General features: G+C 36.8%; 1 protein-coding gene across 2 annotated transcripts in view; it reads right to left on the bottom strand.

The window, feature by feature from the left end:
* Positions 1–24374, bottom strand: part of ZDHHC17 (zinc finger DHHC-type containing 17) — a 69770-nt gene that overhangs the window by 21491 nt on the left and 23905 nt on the right. For both annotated transcript variants that reach the window (XR_001873058.1, XM_017804398.1), the window contains exons 3-10: positions 21938–22060; positions 18143–18220; positions 16613–16757; positions 10282–10346; positions 8867–9029; positions 4200–4325; positions 2790–2932; positions 480–580 (exon numbers count right to left, since the gene is read on the bottom strand). Coding sequence is in view for 1 of the 2 variants with exons in the window: in XM_017804398.1 (XP_017659887.1) it covers positions 480–580; positions 2790–2932; positions 4200–4325; positions 8867–9029; positions 10282–10346; positions 16613–16757; positions 18143–18220; positions 21938–22060 (944 nt within the window). In the remaining variant the exon portion in view is untranslated. The remainder of the gene's footprint in view (positions 1–479; positions 581–2789; positions 2933–4199; positions 4326–8866; positions 9030–10281; positions 10347–16612; positions 16758–18142; positions 18221–21937; positions 22061–24374) is intronic.

The following is a 24374-nucleotide window of genomic DNA, read 5'->3' as shown; positions in this document are numbered from 1 at the left end:
TATGCAGAATCTCTGTAATCTAGTGTTGTTTATACATACATTTTCAAACATATCTCAAGTTTGCATGGGATTTGCAAAATCTTTAGGAAGAACTAAATATGAAACCAATTCCATTGGAATTAATACAGACCATGAAATGGCCTACTAATTTTCTGAAAGGTATGGTCTAGAAAATGCAGTCAATTATACCGTGTCACCTCACAGCTAGAGAATATTTTGTAGAGCTGGTAATATTCTCTCCACATAAGACATGGTGTAAAGCTCAGGAAATATTGCAGACTACTGTAAGCCAATTTTGAGGAAAATCTTTCACTCACCGAAACAAAGAAATAAAATAATTACCATTAATATAGAATGTTTAATGGAGATCCCCTTTTTAAAATTTTTATTGGCTTACTTACTGTTATATGTAGGATATAGCTGGGTAGTTCCTCATACTATTAACATTAAAAAAATTAGTGTACACAAAGAAAGGATATCATTCCAAAACCAGAAGAACCACGTCACGTACATCCAGAATTTCGTAGCCAAATATATACCAAGAGGCAGTGCACTGTGCATGGAGTGATCAAAGAATGACCTGTAAAGTAGGAAAAATGTCACATGGTATATTTCTACTTATAAAAGTAAATCCTGAACTGCTGCTTTAGAAGAACAGTTCCTGTTTAAATATATACTACATGGGATATTGCAAAATACATTTTCCTCACTTTTCCCTTCAAAGTTCATAAGAATTTGCTTTTTTCAACCTGTCAAGAACTGGCCAATAAAGGCAGAATAAGTAAATACTCATGTTAAAACTACACTGTGAAAGCAGTTAGGAACCTGTGAGATTCCTAGCCACATGGACAATGGCTGCAAACTATATTTACTTTTGAGATTCCAATTCTAAAGACATTTTGGAAACCCATACAATGAAAATGGCATGTTAAAACTACTTCAGTAAGAAAAACTAAAGAGATCATGGTGGTATCAGCCTTGAAATATTTTAGATTACTGAATATTTTGCTTCTGTTACAGTTGCCAAGAAAAAAAAACAGATTAAATAATTTCCCATATCACTATATTTGCCAAGTTCTAAGATAGAATGCTGCTACTTTAATTTAAAAAAAAAAAGTGACTAGGTTACTCCACATACAAGAAAAAATTGCTATGAACCATAGGAAAAGCCACACTCTAAACAGGTAAACTCCCGAAAATAAAACTTCTTGTATTGTATGTCTAAACATTGTTATATTAATCCACTCTGCTTTTTGTGCTGGTGGTGCTCTCAGGGCTGCCACAAACGTGTGCAGGGAGTAGGTTTCATTTTGCTTCTTTACTTCCTTGCAGTACCTCTCTCTAACAGAAGTTCCTTAGGTCTTTTGAGAAAACCCTATAAGGAATATGAGCTAACACAATGAGTAATTAATGAATATACATTTGGACACACAGGAGTTACTCTGCACTAATCTTTCAGTGAGTTCTGTGCATTTCTGTGTGTGTGAAAGCAGGGAGAAAAACACAGCTAAGCAGATTAGCTAAAATTCAACAGGGAAAGAAAGCACTACTAGAACAACAGCAGAAGTTTAATTTGAACCTGGATTTTGTGAAAAACATTTCAAAAAGGATTTATACTAAATATTAAGCAAAGGATAAGAGAAAGTTATCCTTTCTCTTATGTTAGTAAGAGAAAGAGAATGTTAATCCTGAACATGTCAGGTAGGCCAAAAATATAAAACTTGACAAAACACAGATCTTCAGAGACAAAAAAATCTTATTGTGCCTTTCTGTAGGAGGCACGGTTGAGGATTTGCATTGCCAAATGATTTTTGTGGGAGGAAGTCAGCAAATTGCACAGCCTCAGAGATGACAAAAACACTAAACAGATCATCTCCAAGATCCTGCAAAAGCTTGATGACCCTCCACCTACCTTGTGGTGTATTAAGTTCACTAAAATCTTCTTTCACTAAAATCTTCTGAACTTGGTTTAAGCAAGAGATATATTTTCCTCTTGATACAGAAAGGAAAGAGAACCAAGTGATTCTAATAAACATGACATCCAATGCCAGAAAAGCAGAATGTTCTAAGAACGGAGGTACAAAAAGGACTCCTATCCATGCTACGTGTGATAAAAAAAAGCAAAGGATAGATGAAGTATTCTACAGATCTTGAAAATCCACTGGAACATGGCTATATGTGCATGTGTGTGTGTGTGTGTGCACATATATCTGTAGGTGCATTTACAATATTTAAAGTAATCATAATCATAACTAAAATTCTTTATGATTGGTAACAAAATGTACAAAAAACACTACTGGAAAGTAGCCACCCCTTTCCACAAAAACAGAAGCTACAAAATCTGACTCTGACTTAACTTCTCTCTTTAGATGTCTTTGGGTATTTAAATTCTTAACTAGCAAAAAACAAAGTTGTAATAGTACACTTGCACATTATCTTTCTTCTACTACTTTGCAGTAACTTTCCCACTGACTGCTTTCTGCAAAATTCATACTGATAACTCTTTGTAGACAGACATTCAGCACCCTCCTCTGGATAATGACTGAATTTCTGTTCTGCTGTTAGCTTCTGTTAGCTCAGTGGTATTCAGAAAGGTAATTCCATATGTTTTGCAAGACAACAGAGCATCACATGAGCTAGAGTTGCACAAGATCTTTCCCAGAAATAGTAATAAAAAACAATTCCAACAAGTAGAAATTTAAGACTATCAAGTAAAAATGCTAGCAAAATACATGCACACTAAACAGATAATAATGGCTAAACAGATAGTGTCCTGGTAAAACACTTACTTGGAAAGGAACTGCACCATAGCCCAAACGCCACCATACATCAGCCCTTTAATGAGCCAAGAATCAATGTCTAGGTCTGCTATAAACCCAACCAGCCAAATAACTAGGAAAGGAGTTCCCAGCATAACCTTCTGACGGAATTCCTACATAGAAACAAATACCAGTAAGTAACTCTATTTTTAGGAACAGACTATTATAATATTTTCTAATAAACAGGACAGGCACAAAAACTTAAATTTTCAGGAAGCTTGACATTGGGGAATGAATCTTCATAAATTTTTCATTTCTTGTATTTACATATCTTTAAAGAATTTGCAAGGAAAATAAGCCTTCCTAGAATTTTATAACAAATCAGTAACTTTGTTCTTTTAGAACTGCCTTCTAAAGATTTTGCTGTTAATGCAGAATCAAGGCAACATTAGGGTTTTTTTAAGAGTCTGTCAGTGTATAAGCTGCTACACAGCACACAGCAATCTCAGTGAACTCTAAAGACTACACTTGTATAAGTAATAAAGTCATACTGAAGCACTATGAAGATAGGACCTTTTTTGTCTTATACTATATGGGTACAACTCCTGATGAGGGCAGAGAACTCTTTCCAGATATTCAAAGCACAGTGATAATGCACATGTACACACAATGCAATGTACAAATCACTTCAGGTCAATAATCACTGCATTGTTACAGTTCCACAGGGTTAAAGCACAGGCTGTAGCCAGTACTTCAAGCACCTTGATGCAATATATCTTTAAATCAAGAAGTTATAACAAACCAGTATTAGTAAAACTTAATATCCAGCACAACACTCCACCTGAGTGTTGTGATGAATACTAAGAAAATGTTACCTCTGTAGAAGTCACCAAACAATAGGCAGGAGAGCAGTTCTTCATGCTAAAGCAGTGTATTACCCCTTACACCCTCATTTCCTGCCTCCTCCTATCTGCAGTATTAAGTAATAACCTGAGAAGCAAAAGGCCTCCACATTAGAGATTCATATATTACATTATATTACCAAGACTGACTGCTTCTTTCATTCAAGACAAAATAATACATAATTAGAGAGAAGATCAGAGTTCAGGATACCCAAAATGCTTCTTTCCTCAGCTAATTGACAGTCAGCTGTGGAAAGTTCTGGCTAACTCCAAAAACACCAAATCACTTCATGCTTTCCTAGCATTTGGTTAGCATAAAACTAAAGGTGTGTGGAGGCTTAGGGGTTTTTTTCCACCTGCCTTGAATAAAGCACATTTTTCTTCTTTTGTAATTACTTTTGTCATGACAAAAAGACATTTCTTAAAGCTGAAATGTGGGGAAAACACAGTCCTGAACTGCTTCCCTTAAACAAATACACGTCTCCAAACCAAAAGCAGCAGTAAGACTGATTAACGCGAGTGTTATACTACTACTTACCTTATCAGCTTTTAGTTTTCTCAGAAAGGATGGACTGTCATATCCCTTTGCCTGCCTTGCTTCTTGTAGGTGATTGATCATCCAAACGTTCTTCCTTTGTTTTGCGAGATCAAGTGGTGATTCTCCCTGTCAAGGGTTTAAAAGTGGGAAACATCCAATTTAAAAAGAAAATGCATTCAGAGCACTTTTGAAACAGAAGATTGGCTGGTAAAAATAATACATTTTAAATCAGTTTAAGATACAATCTGGCATACTTGACACCAAACATCATTCATTCCTTTTGGTTTTTTTCCACTCTCTCATAACTACACATGCGTGGACAAGTCGAATATTAAATGTGTGATCCTCACAAGATGTATGTCCTTACATAGCAGTAATTGTTGCCTTTGGCATAACACATCTATGTTTCACTATTCTACACACAGTCTACTAGTCCATAAATGAAAGACTGTGCTTCCCCCTCAGCAATTGACAGGCAGCAGAAATCAAGCAAAGAATAAGAACTTGTGACCCACTGGATCATGGTAACTCTCCCAAGTCTAAAGCCTCACTTCCCAATTAATTCTCTGCCTTTTTGGCAGATTGACGTCACTTGTATTATGGAATACTTCTGTAAGGATTTTTTTCCCCACAAGCTTCATGTTCCTATGTTCATCTCAGTTACTGAAGTCCCAGGAAGAAAACAGAAAAGAATAAACTGATTGCTCATGTCCAACTATTTTCAAAACTCTGAGTTTTTATGCTGAGCTTGGGCTTCATGGACTTTGGGTGCTAAGCCAGCAATGGTCCATGTTTCTTCTTCCATACTTTCAGAGAAGACTGACAGATGAAGCAAAAGAGAAACACAGAGAGAGATACAGGGGCCAAAGGTGCCTACCAAACTGACTTGATTTTATTGTTTTTTAAACATTTAGCAAGAGAGCTAAATGAAAGTTATTGACTGAACCTAAAATTATAGAGGAGGCAAGAGACAACCAATTGCAGGTACCTCCAGCTTCAGTTTTGCATTTGACTCTTCCTCTCTTCTACTGGAGTTAACTCCCCTCCTAAACAAACCATTCATGGAGGCTTGAAAAATGGCTGAATCCTCCATCGCTCGGCCCCCTCCTAAAAAAAAAGTACAGACAGGTACCAGAAACTGAAATTACCCAGAAAGGGCAATAATTACTATAGACAGAAGCGATTTCAAAGATTAAAAACTACAGTTAAGACAATAGGAATTGAATACTTAACTGTCATTTTTGCCTTTGAAATCTTGCTCCACATCTTTAGGAGAGTAAATAGCACAGTCTACAGATTATGAAGATTTTTGCTACTTAACAGGACCTTGCGCTTCTTCTGTGCGAGAAGTTCAACTAACAAAATCAGTTAAAAAAGAATAACCTTTTGACTTAACGTGGCTTCAAAGTTATTTAGCCAGATGTTTAAAAAACAGATTAAGTTAACTCCATCCTCAACAGAAATGCCTGAAATCAAACTATGGTGCCTGCTTCATCACAAGTTTAATAGCTAATATATGGGAAACTCCAGAGATGCTGTTGTTTTGATATCACCTTATATATCCAGACTGTAAAGATTACCTGTGGACAAGCAATCCCCTCTGGGAGTTGATCTCCCAAGTAAATCCTGAAGTTGTCTTGGGGTCCAGCTGAGCATCCCTTCCACTAGAGGGCCATGAGACACCTAGGAACTGCCTAGATAAAAAAATTGAGGGAGCTTTAAAGATGTCTTTGACTACACTGGCCATTTTAATACTCTAGTACTTTCCTTGTATTTACAGTGGATGGCTGCCTTGCTTAGACAGAAAAAAAACAAAACAAAACAACAACAACAAAAAAAAAAAATCATATGTAGGGGAACTTAATCTAGTAACACACTTAAGTTTGCCAGTAAGCCATAAGGCTTCAACAGTATATATTTGAAGTATTTCAGATTATTCTTTCTATCTAAGAGTCATTACCATAGTGAACTTTACATGTAGACTTCCATGGACAAGCCTAAGATACACTGCATAATCAAGAAACTACATCTAAAGTTCAATAAATGATTCATTAACAGATTTAAAAAAAAAAACATCTTCCTTAAACCATAAGAGCTCTTTCAGATCTCTATCTCTCTCTAGTAAAAAAAGGAGCTTCTGCTTATATTAAAATAAGATTTACAAACTTCTACCAAGCCCCCTGTGAGAACACAAATCCCTGGGAAATCCTGTCCTCATCTGCTCAATCTGTCTGCTTGGTATAAGATAATTTCCTTAACAAAAAAATCAACCAAATAAAAAAATCCCACTCTACTTTGATTACTGGAAAGCAGCTTCCAACTCAAACATTAATCTAGTTCTCAAAAAGGAAAAAAAAATATCTTACTACCAAAAGGAAAGTATTATTTGCTTGTACAGCATAATAAAAAGAGGGTAAATACACAAACAGGACAAACTCATTCCTTGTATCAAGCTTCGCTCTAGAATTAAAATGCTATTGTTCAAATACTTCACAAACTGTCATGCAAAGTAAATAACACCTTACTGAGATGACTGGTCCCAATCTTGTGCAAGCCTAGGCAGCCAGCAGCACGTGCCTTTCTAACACAGACTGCCTAGCACTGATAACAACAGAGCTCACTTCTAATATTTCAATCACTTCATAATTTGAAAAAGATGAATGGCTTTCAGCCAATGTATTTCCTTAACCTTAGCTGTCTTACCACCGTTCTTGGTCAATTCTGTGGGCTATCTGAGGGAAGGACTTCACTAGAGTACTACAGAAATCTGGAAGTGACTGCATCAGAAAGGAGCCTTTCACAGTTCCTTTTATTTCTGAGGGAACATGACACAGACATTTTAACAACTGGGTTTTGACTCAAAGAAAACTTTTTTGCTGAACAGTCAAAGAAGGGTCACAAAACTGAGTTTCTATATACCTATAAATATCAACCAAATTTTTATGTTTCCTATGTATTTATTACCACTTAAATCAGCATCTCTTATAAAACCACTGGCTGGATGGCAAAACTGCCTCTGCTTGCATGATTTTGATCCTCAAGAAACCTAGATTCCACTGCAGAAAATAGGCAGTGGTTAAACAAACCAAGTACATGTCTTCTGCCATGACTGGAAAGATCATGATCCAGCAGGTTCAAAAATGTATTCTTCTACTGACTGCTGCTGTCTGTCAATAAAGAAGGTAAGACCATGAACTGCTTCAGGCTAGCAGATACTTTTTCACTTGGCCAAGCACAGGAATTTCTGTTACAGATTTCATAAGAGTCCAGAAATGTAAGTAAGGTGATGATTTTAAAACTCTAATCACACTAATCAGTCTGTCAGAAGAATCAGTATGACACATTGACTTTTTTTCCCCGCAAAAATATCTTAATTTTTTACCATTAGGTGGCATAGGAAAAAAGCCTTTCAACACAAGAAGCGAGCCTAGGAGCATAATTCATCCACACAACTGACCTTACAGACCAGGAATAATTATTATTTATTCATACCACTGCATGCAAGAGGCTAGTTGATTTGTTTCAAACATGTGAAAAGCCATGTGATTCCTTCTAATGAGTTTTCATTCATGATCATGAGTATTTCTGATATTTTAAAGTGCATTTAGGACCTAGAAGCTACTAACAAAATTTGACTGCACCCTTAAAAGGCTGTTCCATATTCTTAAAGAAAATTGGTGTGTATGTTAGTTTTTTGCATATTTCTACCACTTGTGGCCTAGTAAAATAGGCCTTGGCCATTTTAATCAGTAGGAAAAATGGTAAAAGGTCAAACAAATTTATTTAAGTATTTAATATTTTATAAATGTAGATTTATAGCTCTGTTTTCAAGTGTAACCACTCCATCTGTAACACTCTTTAAGTGGAAAATACGAATGTTTGAAGAGAAATTGAGTAGAGAAATTTTTTTCTAAAAGTGAACTCTTTTCCAACATCACAGAAGAAAACAGCTTAGGTAGCAAAATGCATCTGATTTGATATATAGAATATCCAGAGGCAATGGATAAAACCACATTCAAAAGGTACAACTTCCAAGGCTGGAGAAGTCTTATAGACTCCAAGTCTATAGCAGAAATTCTAACAGCTGTCTTGCTGGTCTAACATACACAAGAGATGGGCTCTGTTAATGCAGAATCTAGCTTCATTGTTAAGAAGTTCTGGTAATCAGGCAACTTAGAGTTCAGATGCAAAAAAAAAAAAGAGTCCGTTTTCTTATTTTACTCCTACTGGTATTTTCAGGCCTCCAACTTCCTTACTGACACTTGGTGATAGACTAGAGCATTCGTCAGCTCTCTGGAAGAGAACAGAGATGATGTCTCACATCTCAGTCCAAAAAACAGTCACCTCAGAAGTTCACTAGAAGAAAGTCAGTCAGGTTTCCAATTTTGCATCCAAATGCACAGGTCTTCATACATGCAGTCTAATTGCACACCTCACTCCCATATATTTACACATAATCATTGATACATTATTTTAAAGTGCAGATCTAGTGGTTATGTGTCACTTTTAGGAAAAACTGATTTCCAAATGACATATTAGTGGCATTGTTTTTGCTCCATCTTCATGATCCCATCATACCCACAACAATAACCTATTCTTGGGATTTATCATAGGTTCTGTTATTTCTGCCTCAAACCACTTACAATAAAAACAGACCAAGTGTTTACCTTAATATTTTGAGCATCAACATTAGCTCCAGCTTCTAACAGAAGACTAATAACTGTAGTATTTCCTGCTAGCACAGCCCAGTGCAATGCTGTGTTTTTGTGGTATTTGTCTCCAAGATTAACAGAAACATTAAATGTAAGTAGTAATCGCGTTGGATCCACACTAGAAAAGAAAATTCTTGTTAGATCTACAGAAGATGAACTCAAATATATAGCAGCTTACTGTTCATGCATTCAATTTCTTCAAAGATCATTGATCAGGTACACTACACAATAGCAAAGTGACATTGCTGCTGATTATGAATGGCCCAAATTCTCTTCCCTCCAAAGAGTAACCACAATTCTCTTGACTTATAAAGGAGGTCAGTAAGACAGCTTGTTCTGGGATGTCATGAAACACATTTGCTATACAATTCTGGTTTTGTGTTTATCAAAATCTAACACTACTAACAAATTTGTAAAAAAGGCAAATGATCGTATACTTAGACAACCGAAGTTCAAACCATGTTATATTTCCACTTCACAATCCATAAGATGAAAAGAAAAACAGTATGATAAGCTTGGTAATGGCAGGTATTGGTAAAAGCTAGTCTACCAACAATCAGTGGAGACACGTCCTTTCAAACAGGAATTTAATTAAAACGAATTTGCTCTTTGGAGAAGTGTTACTCTTCACCAACTTTTTCCAATCATCTCCACAGGAAGATGTGGATTAGGGAGTACTTCTTCATAATGTCTTCTCTCTTTAATAAGTCATTGTACTGGGTCTGTACTGAAATCCAGTTAATCTCCTCCAAAGTAGCTCCTATGGCACTGTGCTTTGGATTTGTGACCAAAACAGTGTTGATAACACACCAGTGTTTTAGCTATTCCTGAGCAGTGCTTACAGGTTGGGGGTGAACAAGCAGTTGGGAGGGAACACTGGGACAGCCGACCCCAACTGCCAAAAGGAAATTTCAGACCATATAATGTGCTCAGCAATAAAAGCTGAGGAAAAGAAGGAGGAAGCAGGGGACACTAAGAATTAGAGTATCTGCCCTGGCAAGTAACCGTTACAGGTAACCTGGAAATGGCTAAACTTCTGCCTACCAATGGAAAGCAGTGAATGAATGCCTTATTTTGCTTATCTATTAAACTGTCTTCATTTCAACTCATGAGTTTTCTCACTTTTACCCTCATGATTCTCATCCCCATCCCACTTGGAGGGAGTGAGGAAGTGGCTGTGTGAGGCTGAGCTGCCAACTGGGATAAACTCACAATAAGCATAAATGAAGAAAGATAAAATGGCAACTGTGGAAAGAACACTGGCTAATTAAACAACAACAGGAAAAACCCTTCCAAATAAAAATCAGAAACAGTCACTACTATATGCCACTTGGTTAACAATAAGAGAAAGTCAAAACTGCACATATTACCTATGTGTTCTGTAAGCTGCCCACATTAAAGGTGTCATTCCATTTTGATCCATCATATCTACATCCTAAAAAAAAGGAAAAGAAAAAAATGTTGCTGAGAAAAGTAAGCATACTCAAGATCCAGTAGATACAAGGTTTGCGATGAGAAGTAGTATTTTAAGAAAAACCATCTGAATTGCAGAAAAACTGGCAAGTTTTTAGCACATAATCAAATAGTACTTGAAAAAAATAAAAACAAACATTAACACCACCATTGCTAAAATATGACTATTCCAATCTATTTTGGAAACTAAGGAACAGTCATACTGTATAAGACTGGTCATTTCTAAATTACTATTAATCTTCAACATAAAAGATATATGTAGATGGTGTATTATTGCATTCAAAAGCAGGAGAAAACTAAAATAATGCACCAATATTTAAAAAAAATACTTGATAAATTAATATAAATACCACCATCCTACATCCTACTAAATGATAGCTGCCTCTATTTTTCAAATTGCAAAGCAATTTTCCTTAGTTTCCTCAGTTCCAATGGTATTTATATATCTGGATATCAAGTTAATGGATTCCAGAGTTTAAACAAAAGCCATTAATAAAAATAACCTACTCAGAAATAAAACTGATCTATAATCAAGTGGTGACTAAATTGATGAGTGAAAATAAATAAATAAAACCATTACTACATTTAACAGAAGATAGCCACAGAACAACCAAACAGCACCACCCAGACAATTCTTTTAAATCCATCAGAAAGGATTTAATATTTACAGCATTTTTATCTCTTTCCTCCCCTGCCTCACTAACATGGAAGTTGGCAATTCCTAAATACTCTGAGACAGATTAGACTCTCAAGCACATTTGGGCAAGATTCACAGACCAGCACTAACAAAAGCTAACTTAATGCATCACCTGAAGAGTTCTCCTTAGAGGAAAAAGAGATGTCAATATTTCCTATGCCACTCCCCTCAGTCCCTACTAGGAAAAATTAGATTGAAAGTGTTTCAATAAAGTCTTTTGCTAGAGACTCCTGACAGAAACCCAGAAAATTAATGATGTTGCCTTGTATCACCCCCAGAACCTTCTTCCTTGCTCCAGTAGTCTGCCAAATGCCCAGCACTCTGGGATCCCTGTTCATGCTGCCGTTAGCCTCACCCAGGCAGTTGTTTTTCAGAAAATCCAACTTAATTCTTCCAAATAATTGCTTTTAAAACATCTCTAGCCTGCAGATAACTTTATATTTCTGAGTTTTTACTTTGTTGCCTAATTTAAAAAAAAAAAAAGGAAATTTAAAATCCACAATTGACGGAGAGGAAAGAGAACTGTTACTTGATTGCACTGTTTGTTCAGAAAAGAGTTACATGGTTTGAGACCAGAATCCAATTCTGTTTGTTCACACTATTTGTACAGATTAGATCCTTTCCAGCCTACTAAGACTGCACAACTGCTGGAACTCTCTTTAACCTCCTGTGGTTGAGGTAATGAAGGAAATTACAACCACAGTCCAACCTCAAGTTTGTTCATTCTTGAGAAGCACTACTTTGATTCACAAGTCACATTGTGTAAACAACATACTTGGAAGACTGTACCAATTACTGTGACAGGAACAATCCCTCTTTCATCTTTAGATTTCATACAGAAAAGCACTTCTTTGTGACAGTAGGGACCTGCCTGGATGTAAGTAAAACAATGCCTTCAATGATTCCCCTTGACAAATCAAAACTAAGTGACACTCAACTAAATAAAAAAACCAAAATCCATGAGCTCCAGACTATTCCCTACACATAATTTAACAAAGCAGGCTACAGCTATTACTTACATTAGGCTGCTATGTTGGCTGAGGCAGATCCGTTCTCAAAGGAACTTTAACAAGAGGCAAAGCAACTAAAATTGACTTGAGAACTGTTGTGTAGATGTAACAAAGATGATGTAGCTGTGCATAGCAGACACATGCTCCAACAAACCTCTCATATATTCCTTGATATTTCCAGTACCATAACGAGGCAACAAGTGAGACATTTTAAAAAGGAAGCTCTGTTCCTGCTTTTTGCCAAAGAAAAGGCTGAGGCAAAAAAGTAAACCTTCAGCAACTGGTACAAATTAAGGGATGGTTCTTCTATTCTAGTGTGCACCCAACAGGTGCACTTTAGAATGAATTTTTTCTTTAGCTCTTAATGACAGATCAGTGTTCATGGAGGGGTGTACCTGTGCTGTTAGGACATGGTACAAGCACTGCAAGAAACAAAGACTGCAACAATAAGTGACACAATGATCAAAAATTGCACATACTGCTGCCCTCTGTATGTGGTTCAAGTGTGAGCTCTGTGGACTGCAACTGGCAAAATTTTCAGTTGTTTCTAAAGTACAACAACTCTTAATCCTAGGACACTAATAAAAGATCCCACAAAAAGCTTTTGGAGAGGCAAAAATACCAGGGAGAAGGCTTTCTTCATGAAAAGGAACTATTCTGCTGCTTAATACTACTTTCTGAAAGCAATATATGTTTGACAAGGTAGGATTCTGAATAGCAGCTAGAGATCAGAGCAGCATTAGGCTTACGAGGACATTTAACAAGCAATGGTCAAACCAGTACTGTGATACAATAATGGCCAGTCTTCGCGAGCGAAGATTTGGGAAAGGTCATTGACCCTTCGAGCCTGCGCAGTGGATTTTTTAGGTGAGACACAGCGTGCGCTGAACTGAGCCCACCCTTTAATCCTGAGGTTCATCTGCCGGGGCCAAGCAAACTTGGACAGTGGCAGTGAGGGTCTCAGAACGTAGGTTTGTTTAGAGTGACCTTCTCTTAGATGGATTGCCTCACAGGGCTAACGAGCTCCATACAGCCTCTTCAAAAGCACAGAAAGCATGACGAGATTCCACTCAAAAGTACATCCAGTTGCACAGAAAGGAACCAGGAATTTCATCCTCTTTAGAACCACTACTGCTTATTTCACAAAACACAGATCTTCATAGAAAAGACTCATCGTATCCTTATTCAGAATCCTGTTCTCCATGAGGAAAAGATCTCTTTCCCATGGAATGCCCAGGGAAAGGGAAATGGGCTTTAAAAGCATATAGTAAAGAAGATTTATTAGAAAGGGAAATATAGCAAGTCTGGCAATATTTCTTAATTTAGGAAAGATGTGTGCTAGTTATTCAACAAAAGCAGAGATTTTGTAGGATTCCCATGGAATGAACCAAGTGCAGACCAACAAGTAAGGTAACACAGAGAACTAAACCAACCTCAATCTTTCAAACAAAAGCTCTGTTCTGTACACTCCAGTCCATCAAACTCAGAGTCTTGACAATCATGAGGAAGAACACAGCTGGACTTACAAGTTTGTAAAGTAGTGTGCTGTGAGTTGGGTCTAAATAAAACACCTGGTTTAATGGCCTGCACACGGTGGAGAGGAGACTCGGTGTCAACAGAGGTAACAGTGCTTAGGAGCACTGCTTGTGGACTGCAGCACCAAAATAACCAAAACTGCTGGTACCAGAAAATTGCAACTCTGAGAATAAAAAATTACGTACTTGATGAATAAGTGCCACTTAAACTATAAAAGTGATAGCTGAACTGTAAGTATGAAATAGTTAAACTATAATTTTAGAACTAGAATATTTCTTACAAAATGATTTTACCTGACTAGCAACTTTATAGTCACTCAATGTCTGTGACTGAGGTAAGTTCCTCACACATGCCATAGGATGAGAACATATTATTCAACAATTTGACATACCACATCCATATCTTAACTTACTCCAGGTGAATGTTTGTGTATGCTAGGTCCTGATGTGCCTTTGGCATTTTAAGTAGTGCAAGCACAGTGTCAAGCAGTCAAACTGTACACTGAACTATTTTAAGTGCCTTCAAGTTCTTCTCAGTTTTTCTTTCCTGTATTTTTTAAAAATAATGATCTTACCTAAACTTGAACAGTGCTACAGATTCTGTAACTTTATATCTGATTATATTTATATCATGTACTTGCTCCTGGCTTAATTTTGACCCAGGCAACCCACTGACACAAACAACGTGAGCAAATTATGATACAGCCAGGTATCAGTCTCTCAAAATTCAGTAAGAGACATGACTAAATAAAAAGCAACAGCTATCAGCCACAGCTGCCTCTTAACCGAGTAATACTTGTTGGCATGAAAGCAGGTTCGCTTCCAACTTAAGCCAGAGGGCATCTGACCAAGAGTTCTTCCCCTACACTACACTCCAGAAACTAGAGGACTGGACTCAAGTCTCAGATTGGAAATTTTACCATTGGCTGCTGCAGCCCAGAAGAGAGTTAAGCAGCAAGACAGAAGCTCTGTTCCAGCTCTGCCTCAAAAAGGGACAAGAAGCAATTAGGATTTCTTCATCCACCTGCCAGTCCTCTACAAAGTTATGAAAGTTGGCTTTTCTCAGACCATACTCATCCACAAAGGCATCAGACCAAACTAACAAAGCGCAACATCCTACAGTGTCTTTTATTTGGACATTTATTTAGCTGTCATTTACCACACTGGTACTACAATTAGCTTCAGAACAAGGGCAAGCCTACTGTTTGCATGTAAGAGAACTTGGTCTCTATAAAGACAAAAGGCAAAAGAGTAGTAGTAGCTCAAGTTTCCAGATCCAAATCATGGCATCACAAAGAAGATGGGGAAAAATAGAGATTAATGGCCTCATATGTAGTAATTAAAGGAGGATTAAAAAATAGAATCGTGTATTTCCCATAGCTTCTAGAGACACCATGTAGTTTCTGTAGTTGTATGTAGTACAGCTAGAGAACTAGGAGTTTAGGGATTATTACAATGCTATTAATATTACTATATTTTAAACATACAAATCAATACATAATTTTAAAGTCGAACTTTCTGAAGTGCTATGAAAAATTACTGTTAAATTCAAACTTACATAACAGAAAGGATACAAAAATCATACTTGATAACATTTGAGGGATTTAATAAGAATCAGCCTTTTAAAAGCTATTGATAGCGAGCGCTGTTTCCACGATAACAGGTTTTAAATTTTAAGGCAATTTTTGTGTCTCTATGTATGTACTCATGTAAAGACACACAGCTTCTTCTGCACTGAAGTATCATAAGCTCGAATAAGCTGGGCAAATCTGTATATAAACATGAGGACAAACAACATTTACAGGGAGATTTCATAATCAGAGTAGAACACTTAAAAGGCCATTAATACTTCATCAATGCTATGCTTTAAACAAGTTTGTACTTGTATAATATCAGCAAGATGTTTCTAGTAACATAAAACCCACATACAATTATATGTAATTTGTGAAGAAAATACAAAACTTGTTCCTCATGAAAACACGTTCCTCTCCAATCATTATTTCTCACAAAATAGCAATTATACAAAATAGGATCAGACTCTTGTTTTGCCTTGTTTACTCTCTATCATACACTAAATACCGTTTTACCAAACAGTTATCAGATACCAACTGAATACTGCATGGAGCAACAGCTTGGGGGTTTTCACAGGTACAGGCATAATTTTCCACAGCAAATTTAGTATTTGTTTTACACAGACCAAACCCACTGATTTCATATTCTACGTGACTCACTGGATCGTATCTCACTTGGTATTTGAGAAAATATGCAGAATACAGAAGTGTGAACAGCATTAGTAGGACAGTCATAAGAGGAGGGTTTTGACTTTTCTGTATGGTTTACACAGTAAATCAAGTTTGTGCTTCAGGCACATACCTGCAGGTGAGTAAATCAACAAATTACAGTGCAGGATGAGTAGCAAAAACATGAACAAGTTTTTGAGCAGACAGAATGACAGATGGGACACAACAGGAACAGTAATGAATACACATTATATACACACTTTACAGCTCTAGCAGTAATATGAGGGTAGTAAGAAGGTTTGGAGTTGTTTGATTTCATTTCTATTTACACATGCAAGTAATTAGGAAAACAGCAATAAATTAAAAGTTGTTGACTGATGTGTCACTAGATTCTTTATCCATGTATAACTGATGATTCTGAGAAGAATTCTACAATACTTCCTATCATTGTCAGAGTTACAACTAAAGATTATATTAATTAGAAATAAAGAATGGTAAAAGAATAACTGCTAGAATTTCCATATACTACACTTGACAAGTGTGAATTAAAGCCAAAGTACTCAGACCACTGTTGGAGGAAATTAATTTAGTAGGTGGCACATCAACACTGTAGTCTACAATAAAGGACACGGAATTAGTTTTATGTTTATTCAGGCAAATATTTTGCATTTCCTGAATGTTTCAATTGTTTTCCTACTCTAAATCTGAGTAGAATCTATTTAAATATGATATTACTTAAAATTTACCTGTCCCTTTGCTATCAGGTAAGCAACAATCGAAGTATGTCCAAACTGGGCAGCCAAATGAATACAGCTACATCCTTCTCCATCAATTAGCGACGGATCTGCCCCATATTTCATCAGCTGTACAACCATGGATAAGTGACCCTGTCTAAACGTAACAAAACACAAAAAACAAACAACTGAATAACTATATACAGAAAAACTATTGAAATTTGAATACTGGAATACAACAAGTATGTTTAGCAGTAATTACACTACCAGAGCTCCTGCACTTTAACTCATACTTTCAAAACAACAACTGTAATGATCTGATTCTCCAACAGAGCAAGCAAATTCATTTATATGAGCAAATTCTATGCAGACAATGCATTCATCACATGCCATTTGCTTAAGTGTACTGTATAGCAAAAAAGACAATTAACAAAAAATCCAACTTACAGTTTAGATCTAGTCTACTGTAACTTCTTCCAACCCACCTTTGAAACGTGCTATTTTAAGAGATGTCAAATTGTCTAGCTACTCACTTTTTTGTGGGGCTTGTGGTTTATCTTTCTACTATTAAAAACTGTAGTGAAACAAAAAGTAGGAAAAAAACAGGAAAACTGAAGGTCTACATTTCTTCCACACTACGTTAAAAGCTTAAGCATCTTTTTGCCATAATGAGCATGGGAATATCCTTCTTTTAGACACGATGCCTAACTGTCAGTACACAGTTCCTGAGATGAGCAAAAAGATCTCTTCTATTTGTCAGAAGCAGCTTCAGACAATGCTTCACAGAGCAACAGATTCCAGGTATAAATGAACACCAGGAAATTTAATCAAGCTTTTGTGCTGTCAACACAGAATCACAGAGTGTGATCTGTAACAAAAAGAAATATAGATGCTAAAAATCTTTAATGGAAGCTAACAAGCATTCCTCATCTTTAGTAAGCACATTCTTTTGATACACTGAATCTTCTAAAAGCTAATTTTCTAAGTCTCCTTTTGCCATCTACAGGTAAAAATATTAATATGGATAGTGTTTCTTTCCTGCCTATTTCTAGGTGGTTGTCTGAAGGAGCAGGACTGCTCAAAGGCTGTCTTCAATTCTTCTAGCCATTCATCATCTCTGACCATCTCGTACATAATAAATCAGATTTTAAGTACATCTTAAAAAAAATAGAACACTGCAAGGACAATGTCACAAAAAAATCATCCAAAGACCCATCTGCGGAAGTGTTGCTGAACTTCAGAAGACTTGACAAAAATAAGATCTCCAAAGTAAGAGTAAGCCAAGGTGCCTACAGACTCTAATTTTACTTGTTTTCCTATCATAGCAATCATGACAAAAGAGATAAGACAAAAACTGAACATTATGCTGAAAGCTCCCTTAGCCCAAACATAACACATTCACAGCGAGCTCAGTTATCAAAGACTGAATTAATTCTAGTACAAAGTATTTCCAAAAATATAGCAATTTCATAAAACTATCAGTAGCAGATTACGTGTTAAGCAAAGAAACAGAGAAGAAAATTTCAGAAGACTTTTTCCCACCTTGTTGCCCAGTGAAGTGGGGTAGAATTTAAATCTCCTCCAAGCTGATCAACAATAGCACCCTTTGATATATAGTATCTGGAATAATACAAATAATAAACATTATTGCTTGTCTTGGTTAAATTGAAAGGACACACAGTAAGCACGTTTGATGTTAACGCAAAACAGGCAGTTAAGAGACCAGAAGACCAGAACTTATTCTTGTCTTCATATAACCTTCCTTTTGCCTTTCTTATATGGGTTGGGAGAGCAGGGATGCCTCCTACTGCATTTTAAACATGATGCTATTTCCTAGTTTGATTCTAATGTAAAACAGAATAATTGCTATATAAAGTAGTACAAACTGTGTTACCACAAAAGTATTTAATAAACTATTTCTTCTTAAATATTTAGGGTCTGTTGCACTAAATAGAACCCTGAATTACTGGTAAAGAATATGCTGCCAGAAGACGATAATTTTTAGAGCATTTTGGCTAAATGGCGAAAGTATATACCATTAGACATGCATCTTGTGTCATCCCTGAAATGGCCCTGCTGAAACCATTGGTCCCAGAGATCACACTTAAGTTACACATTTGCCAAAGGACTAAGATTTGTACATACTTCTCAACTGTTATTAATCAAAGGACAAAACCCATCCAAGTATTTTAAAAATATTTCAAAATGACGGGCTAGAAGTTACTTTTCCCTCAAGAATATCAGTGCTGGTCACTTTTCAAACAGCACCTCTTGATGTTTGAAGGTGCAAGGGCACAGGAGCAGGCAATTCCCAAATGTCAGAAGTCAAGTAGGCGAGGCAGAAGGCCAGCTTGGCTGAGCAGGGATCTTCTCTTGGAAATAAGGCAAAAAAGAAAGGTGTATGCCCAGTGGAAGCCAGGTCAAGTGATATGGGAAGAATTCAGAGATGCTGCTTGCTGCTGCAGGGAGAAAATTTGTGAGGCCAAAGCTCAACTGCTGAAGCTGGACAGAAATGTGGGGAACAGTAAAAAGAGTTTTTTCAAATACAGTAATGGCAACAGGCAGTATAGAAATACTATTGGCCCATTACAGGATGAGGATGGTCACCTCACAAACAGAGACAGAGACAAGGCAGAGGTGTTTAATGCTTTATTTGCCTCTGCCTTCAACACAGAGGACAGACCAAGGGAGTCTCAGCATCCTGAGCTGGAGGACCATGACTGCAAGAATGACCAACTCGCAGCTGACCCTGAAATTGTGTGGAATCTGCTGCTCCAGCTGGATCCCTACAAATCTCTGGGGCCTGATGGGATTCATCCCAGAATCCTCAGTTTTCTGATGTCATCGCAAAACCTTTCTCGATGATTTTTGAGCAGTATTGGGAATCTGGAGAGGTCCCAGCTGACAGGAAGCTGGACAACGTTGTCCCAATTTTCAAGTAGAGCAAGGAGCAAGACCTTTGAAACTACAGGCCTGTCAGACTCACTTCAGTGCCTGGTAAAGTTATGGACAAGATCATTCTGGGAGGTATTGAAAAACGCTGCACTCCTGCCCTCAACAAGTTGTCCTTCAAATCCTCAGGTGCTGAGTTTCTGGCATGTGAAATTCCTCTAAGTGTTTCAAGATACGGTAAGAAAAAGGTCAACAAATAGAACAACTTGAAAAACATTATTCTTAATTTTCTTTAATGCTTATTGATTCAGAGAGTGAAATTTCAAAAATAGCCCTTATAGGAACCTTTGGAGCAGAAGAATGCATTAACTATACATGTCCACACTAAAAACATCCAAAGTAAAAGTTCTCTTATACAGTTGCTTTAGAGACATCAGACACAATCGAGTACTTCATCAGATTTGCCAAGGTAAAAACCTGTTTGCATGACAAATAAGATCTGCTCTGATAAATGCAGGACAGTCCACTCCTCTGGCATCCAATAATAAAAGAACAGAACTTCAACATCTCTCTGCTAAAGTTAAGCTTTTGGATTTCTCCATGAGAACAACCAAATATTTTGTCAAAGTCTTGGTCCCATATAGGTGAAAACACAGAGTACATGTAAGCTAAAGAGATAATGTAGTTTTGTTAGAATGAAGTATCAGCTACCAACAAATGAATTTGAAAAAGACACTGAGAAACTATTTAGTCCCCCTTGGAAAGGAGTTCCAAAGGAAATCTTGTCCAGATAAAAAGACAGCACAGAGAAATTCACAGTCAAAGCTTGGATTCATTTCTCTGATGTGACAGCCGCTCATAGGGAGGTGAACACTAAACAGATTGCCTTCATTCAAACACTGGTCCTTGCAGAAACGCAGAATATGTTCAGATTCTGCTGAGCAGCAGAACCACACTGGTTAGTAGGTTTTATTTAGATGGAAGAACTTGCAGTTTGACAACTGGAAAAAGACAAGGCGACAATCTCCTGCCAGATGGTGCATTGAAATAACATTTTATGTTTTTTTAAGCATGTTTTTAGACTAAGTTGAGATTTATCACTGCATTTCAGTTTCAGTACACATAAAGGGTGAGATTTGCTGCAAAATCAGACTGAGAACTTAATCTCCTTGTCTAAGCAGATCTTGCAGAAGGAATTTTGTGCTCAGTGAGAATGTCCCTGAACAAAGAAAGAACTGGGCAATTCTACTCCCGGTGATTCATCTAAGCTTCCACCAGAAGACACCAGGTATGCAAGTCCTATTTAAGCAAGCTACTTACATTCACAGCAAGCAGATTTGATAAGAGGTTGCCTTAAGAAGAAAATACTTCCACTGATCTCCGCATTAAGATCACTAAGTCTTTGCCAGGCATTTGAAAACTACTCCAGCTTGCATTCAGTGCTTGTGGAATCAAAGTGCATGCAGTCACTGTTGCTAGAAGCAGGAAAAGTAGAAGAGAAATCCTTGTCTGGAGAAAGTTCAACATGGGGAAGGAGAAATGCAGGCAGTAGGTAACTGCAGAGATATAAGGCCATTTTTCACTTTCTTACAAATCTGAGTTGAAGAGATAACTAATAGATCAGTGTCATGATGAAAACAGAATTGTGCTGTTGACACCTAACCCTGATCCTACAGAAGTATGAAAAGGTCCAGTAGTTTTCCTTATCAATGTGTTTCACTGTTATCTATGCTGAATCTCATGTCTCACAATAGATGGGATGAAGAAACACTAAAAATAAGAGAAGTCTAATTCCAAGCCTGCACTCTGAACAGACAAGCTACTAAGCTACTTAATTGGGAAGGTCTTACATAGTCAATACCCACTAAGCAAGACACTGAGATCTTGTATCATGAGAGCAGATGACTTATATTCTACCTCTGTAGTATCAAGTTTAATAGCCAACATTTTAAATGAAATTATCCACTGCATATAATGGGGAAACAGTGAAGACTTGGGGAAAGATATGATAGGCTTAAACAAAAAAAAACCAAAACCACAACAGAATAATTTTATTCTAAGGAACAAAAAAAGGAACTAGTGTCTTGCAAAGAAACAGTGAGAGAGAGCACAATATAGTGAATTACATAAACCAAAATAAACAAGATCCCCTAAGGACAGAGGAACTTAAGTTTGTAAGAACTGCATCAGGTGAAAGGAATTTTAGATACAGTTAAACATATCGAGAGTCACATGCACTCTAGTAAACAGCAGGAAGAAAATGCCATGCTGTCTGTCACAGTGACAGAGATGCATCAAGAAGGGACAGGAGCTCTGACATACTATCAAGGAAAAAGAACAAATTAGACACATTAGATTTAAAGACATTCAGTTGTCTTAAAAAGGAGAAATCAAGACTTTTAAGAATGCAAATAATTTTTGTTTAACTTAAAGTGTAATACATACTTCACCAGATCTATCCTGTTGTTGATTGCAGCCCAGTGGAGAAGTGTTACGTTTTCTTTGTCTGGTTGTCGTACATCATATCCAGCTTCCACCAACTCTCTACATCGTTCATATATTCCATACCTTCAAGAACAAAATAACATTTGTCAAAGCTCTCACCTTAGATAAAAATGTATTCAAACATCACACTTTTGATCACAACACAAAATTTTCAACAGAAGAGAAAGGAAGAAGAAAATTTACTTTCTGTTTCTATTTGATTACAAATCTCTTGCAACGAGAAGCTTCCACTGAAGTTACATTAATCAATTCAAGATTTTACAGAAAACTTGTGTCCCTAGCAAATTGCACTGCAGAGCAAGGCAAAATATCTATCAATACTATACCAAATTTAGATAACTCTTCAGTTCCTGGGAACTCCACTACATGTGTTTCTCTCACCCTGTTTTACTTCCTTTCCAGCTCTTGAAGACCAAAAAAAAAGCTTAATCAGCTGATTTGACAGGATCTTCCTAAAATTCAGCAAGTAAGATCATCAAGTCAATTACAAACACGAACAGCTCAAATATTTCCCACTTTTCTTCTCAGACAACAAATAGCGATCTTCCTGATACAAGTTAGTACCATTTTCTCCTTGAGATCACTTCAAAATTCATATTATTATGAAATTTATTCTTTCATTGAAGAGGACTATTAAATGTCATCTACCGTCATTTGAAAAAAAATTCTGCATACATTTTTAAAGTTGAAACAAATCAGGAAGCATAAACATCACTTAGGCATCTCATGTAGGAGTAACTTCAACATTAAATAATGTTTGTCTTGATGTTTATGCTGTTTTGCCACCTTTTTTTAGTGTCAATAAAAGTAATGCAGAAGAGCAAGTAAACACTACATTTCAATATCTGCACAACCCATAAGGGTTTCTCAAGTCTCAAGGAGAAGACTGACATGGGGGCATGCCTTGAAATCAAGGTCAGTGCCTTGTGACATCTGACTTCTGCTAAAGGAGAATTTTAACAGCCTCTCAAAGTTGAAATTTAACTAAGTTTTTCATGTGCTGTTTCTACATTCTACTTTCTGCAGAAGAAACAGCCTTAGACAAGGCCCTTCTGCTCCATTTGATCAGCTTGCAAAACTGATGCAGAAACCTTTTTCCTGGGGTAGTTGCCATTCTTACTCTTTCTTTCATGCATTTGAATGCAACCTCAATCTGGACAGTGTTGCCATAATGAATCCTCAAATGACTCAATCCAACAAAACTCAAGAGTGCTTTCCAAGTGTATCACAGGTTTGAAGCATAAAAACTAGTTGGACACTATTAAAAAAGGAATACTAGACATAACTAGCCTACTTAGATCACATTGTTTTCAATTTCTTAAGTAAGTTCCACTAGCAATCACGAAAAATGCTGGGAATTGCTGTCATACCTATTATCTTTTCCAAACATTACAGGAAACCAGAACAAAAACTATTGTGTGCAGTACATATCAAGTGGCACCACACCTGTAAAATCTGGTCCCTCAGACTGAGTAAAAAAGCAGCAGTAGGGAATAATTCTGACAGCAAAACTTTGGTTTTAATCAGTTGGGGGTACTGGAAAGAAGATGTTTGGTTTATGATGACTGAAAAATATGCAACCAGCTAGACAAGACACACACACTCAAACAAACATAACTGCCAAGAAAACTGAGCCAACCTTCAGGTACACTATCCCCCAAGTCCCAACCTACATGAGCGACGTAGCCTGATGAGTGCTTGTACAAGTGGTTTAACACTTATGTATCATTCCTGATTTCCCATCCCAGTTGGAAGGGCCACTGAAACAGGTTAAGACTACAAAAGGCAGGTCAGTCAAGAACAAGGAGTAAAAAGAGACAGTAGAAGAGATGGGGAAGTAAATACTTCCAAAAGCAGGACAGCAAATTTTGATCTTATTACAGTACAATATCACACTAGCATATTACAGCATCTGAAGGTAGCCTGGAAAGGGATTCATACAGAATGGTAAAACAACCATTTGTTGACAAGCTGTCCTACTCCAGTCAGCTGTTAGGACACTCCTTCCTACTGCAGACAAGCCTGCTGCCTTCATTTAAACCACCAATTGAAACCATAATGTACAAAATTATTGGCTTAAAGTCCTGCTATTAGATTTAACAGTCACCAGCTAAAAAAAAAATTCTACTGCCTGAGGTTGAGTTTACCTGACTCTTATCCTGCTTTAGTAAGTAGAACTACACAACAAGTAGGAATTATATTAATACAATATTCTAACTTATTGTAAAGATACAAAGAACAGGGAAACAACAATGCTAACTTCCTATGAAGTGTAAGAGGCAATCACGTAAAGCTTTCATGCAACAGATTAGGATTTTTCATTATATGTACTTGTTTCAGCTGGGATCAAGTTTATCTTTTTCACAGTGGCTCCTAG

Source organism: Lepidothrix coronata, unplaced genomic scaffold, assembly GCF_001604755.1.
Source record: "Lepidothrix coronata isolate B3197 unplaced genomic scaffold, Lepidothrix_coronata-1.0 Scaffold9, whole genome shotgun sequence".
NCBI lineage: Eukaryota > Metazoa > Chordata > Aves > Passeriformes > Pipridae > Lepidothrix > Lepidothrix coronata.
Note: the sequence above shows the minus strand (reverse complement) of the source record. Positions and strands in the feature narration are given on the sequence as shown.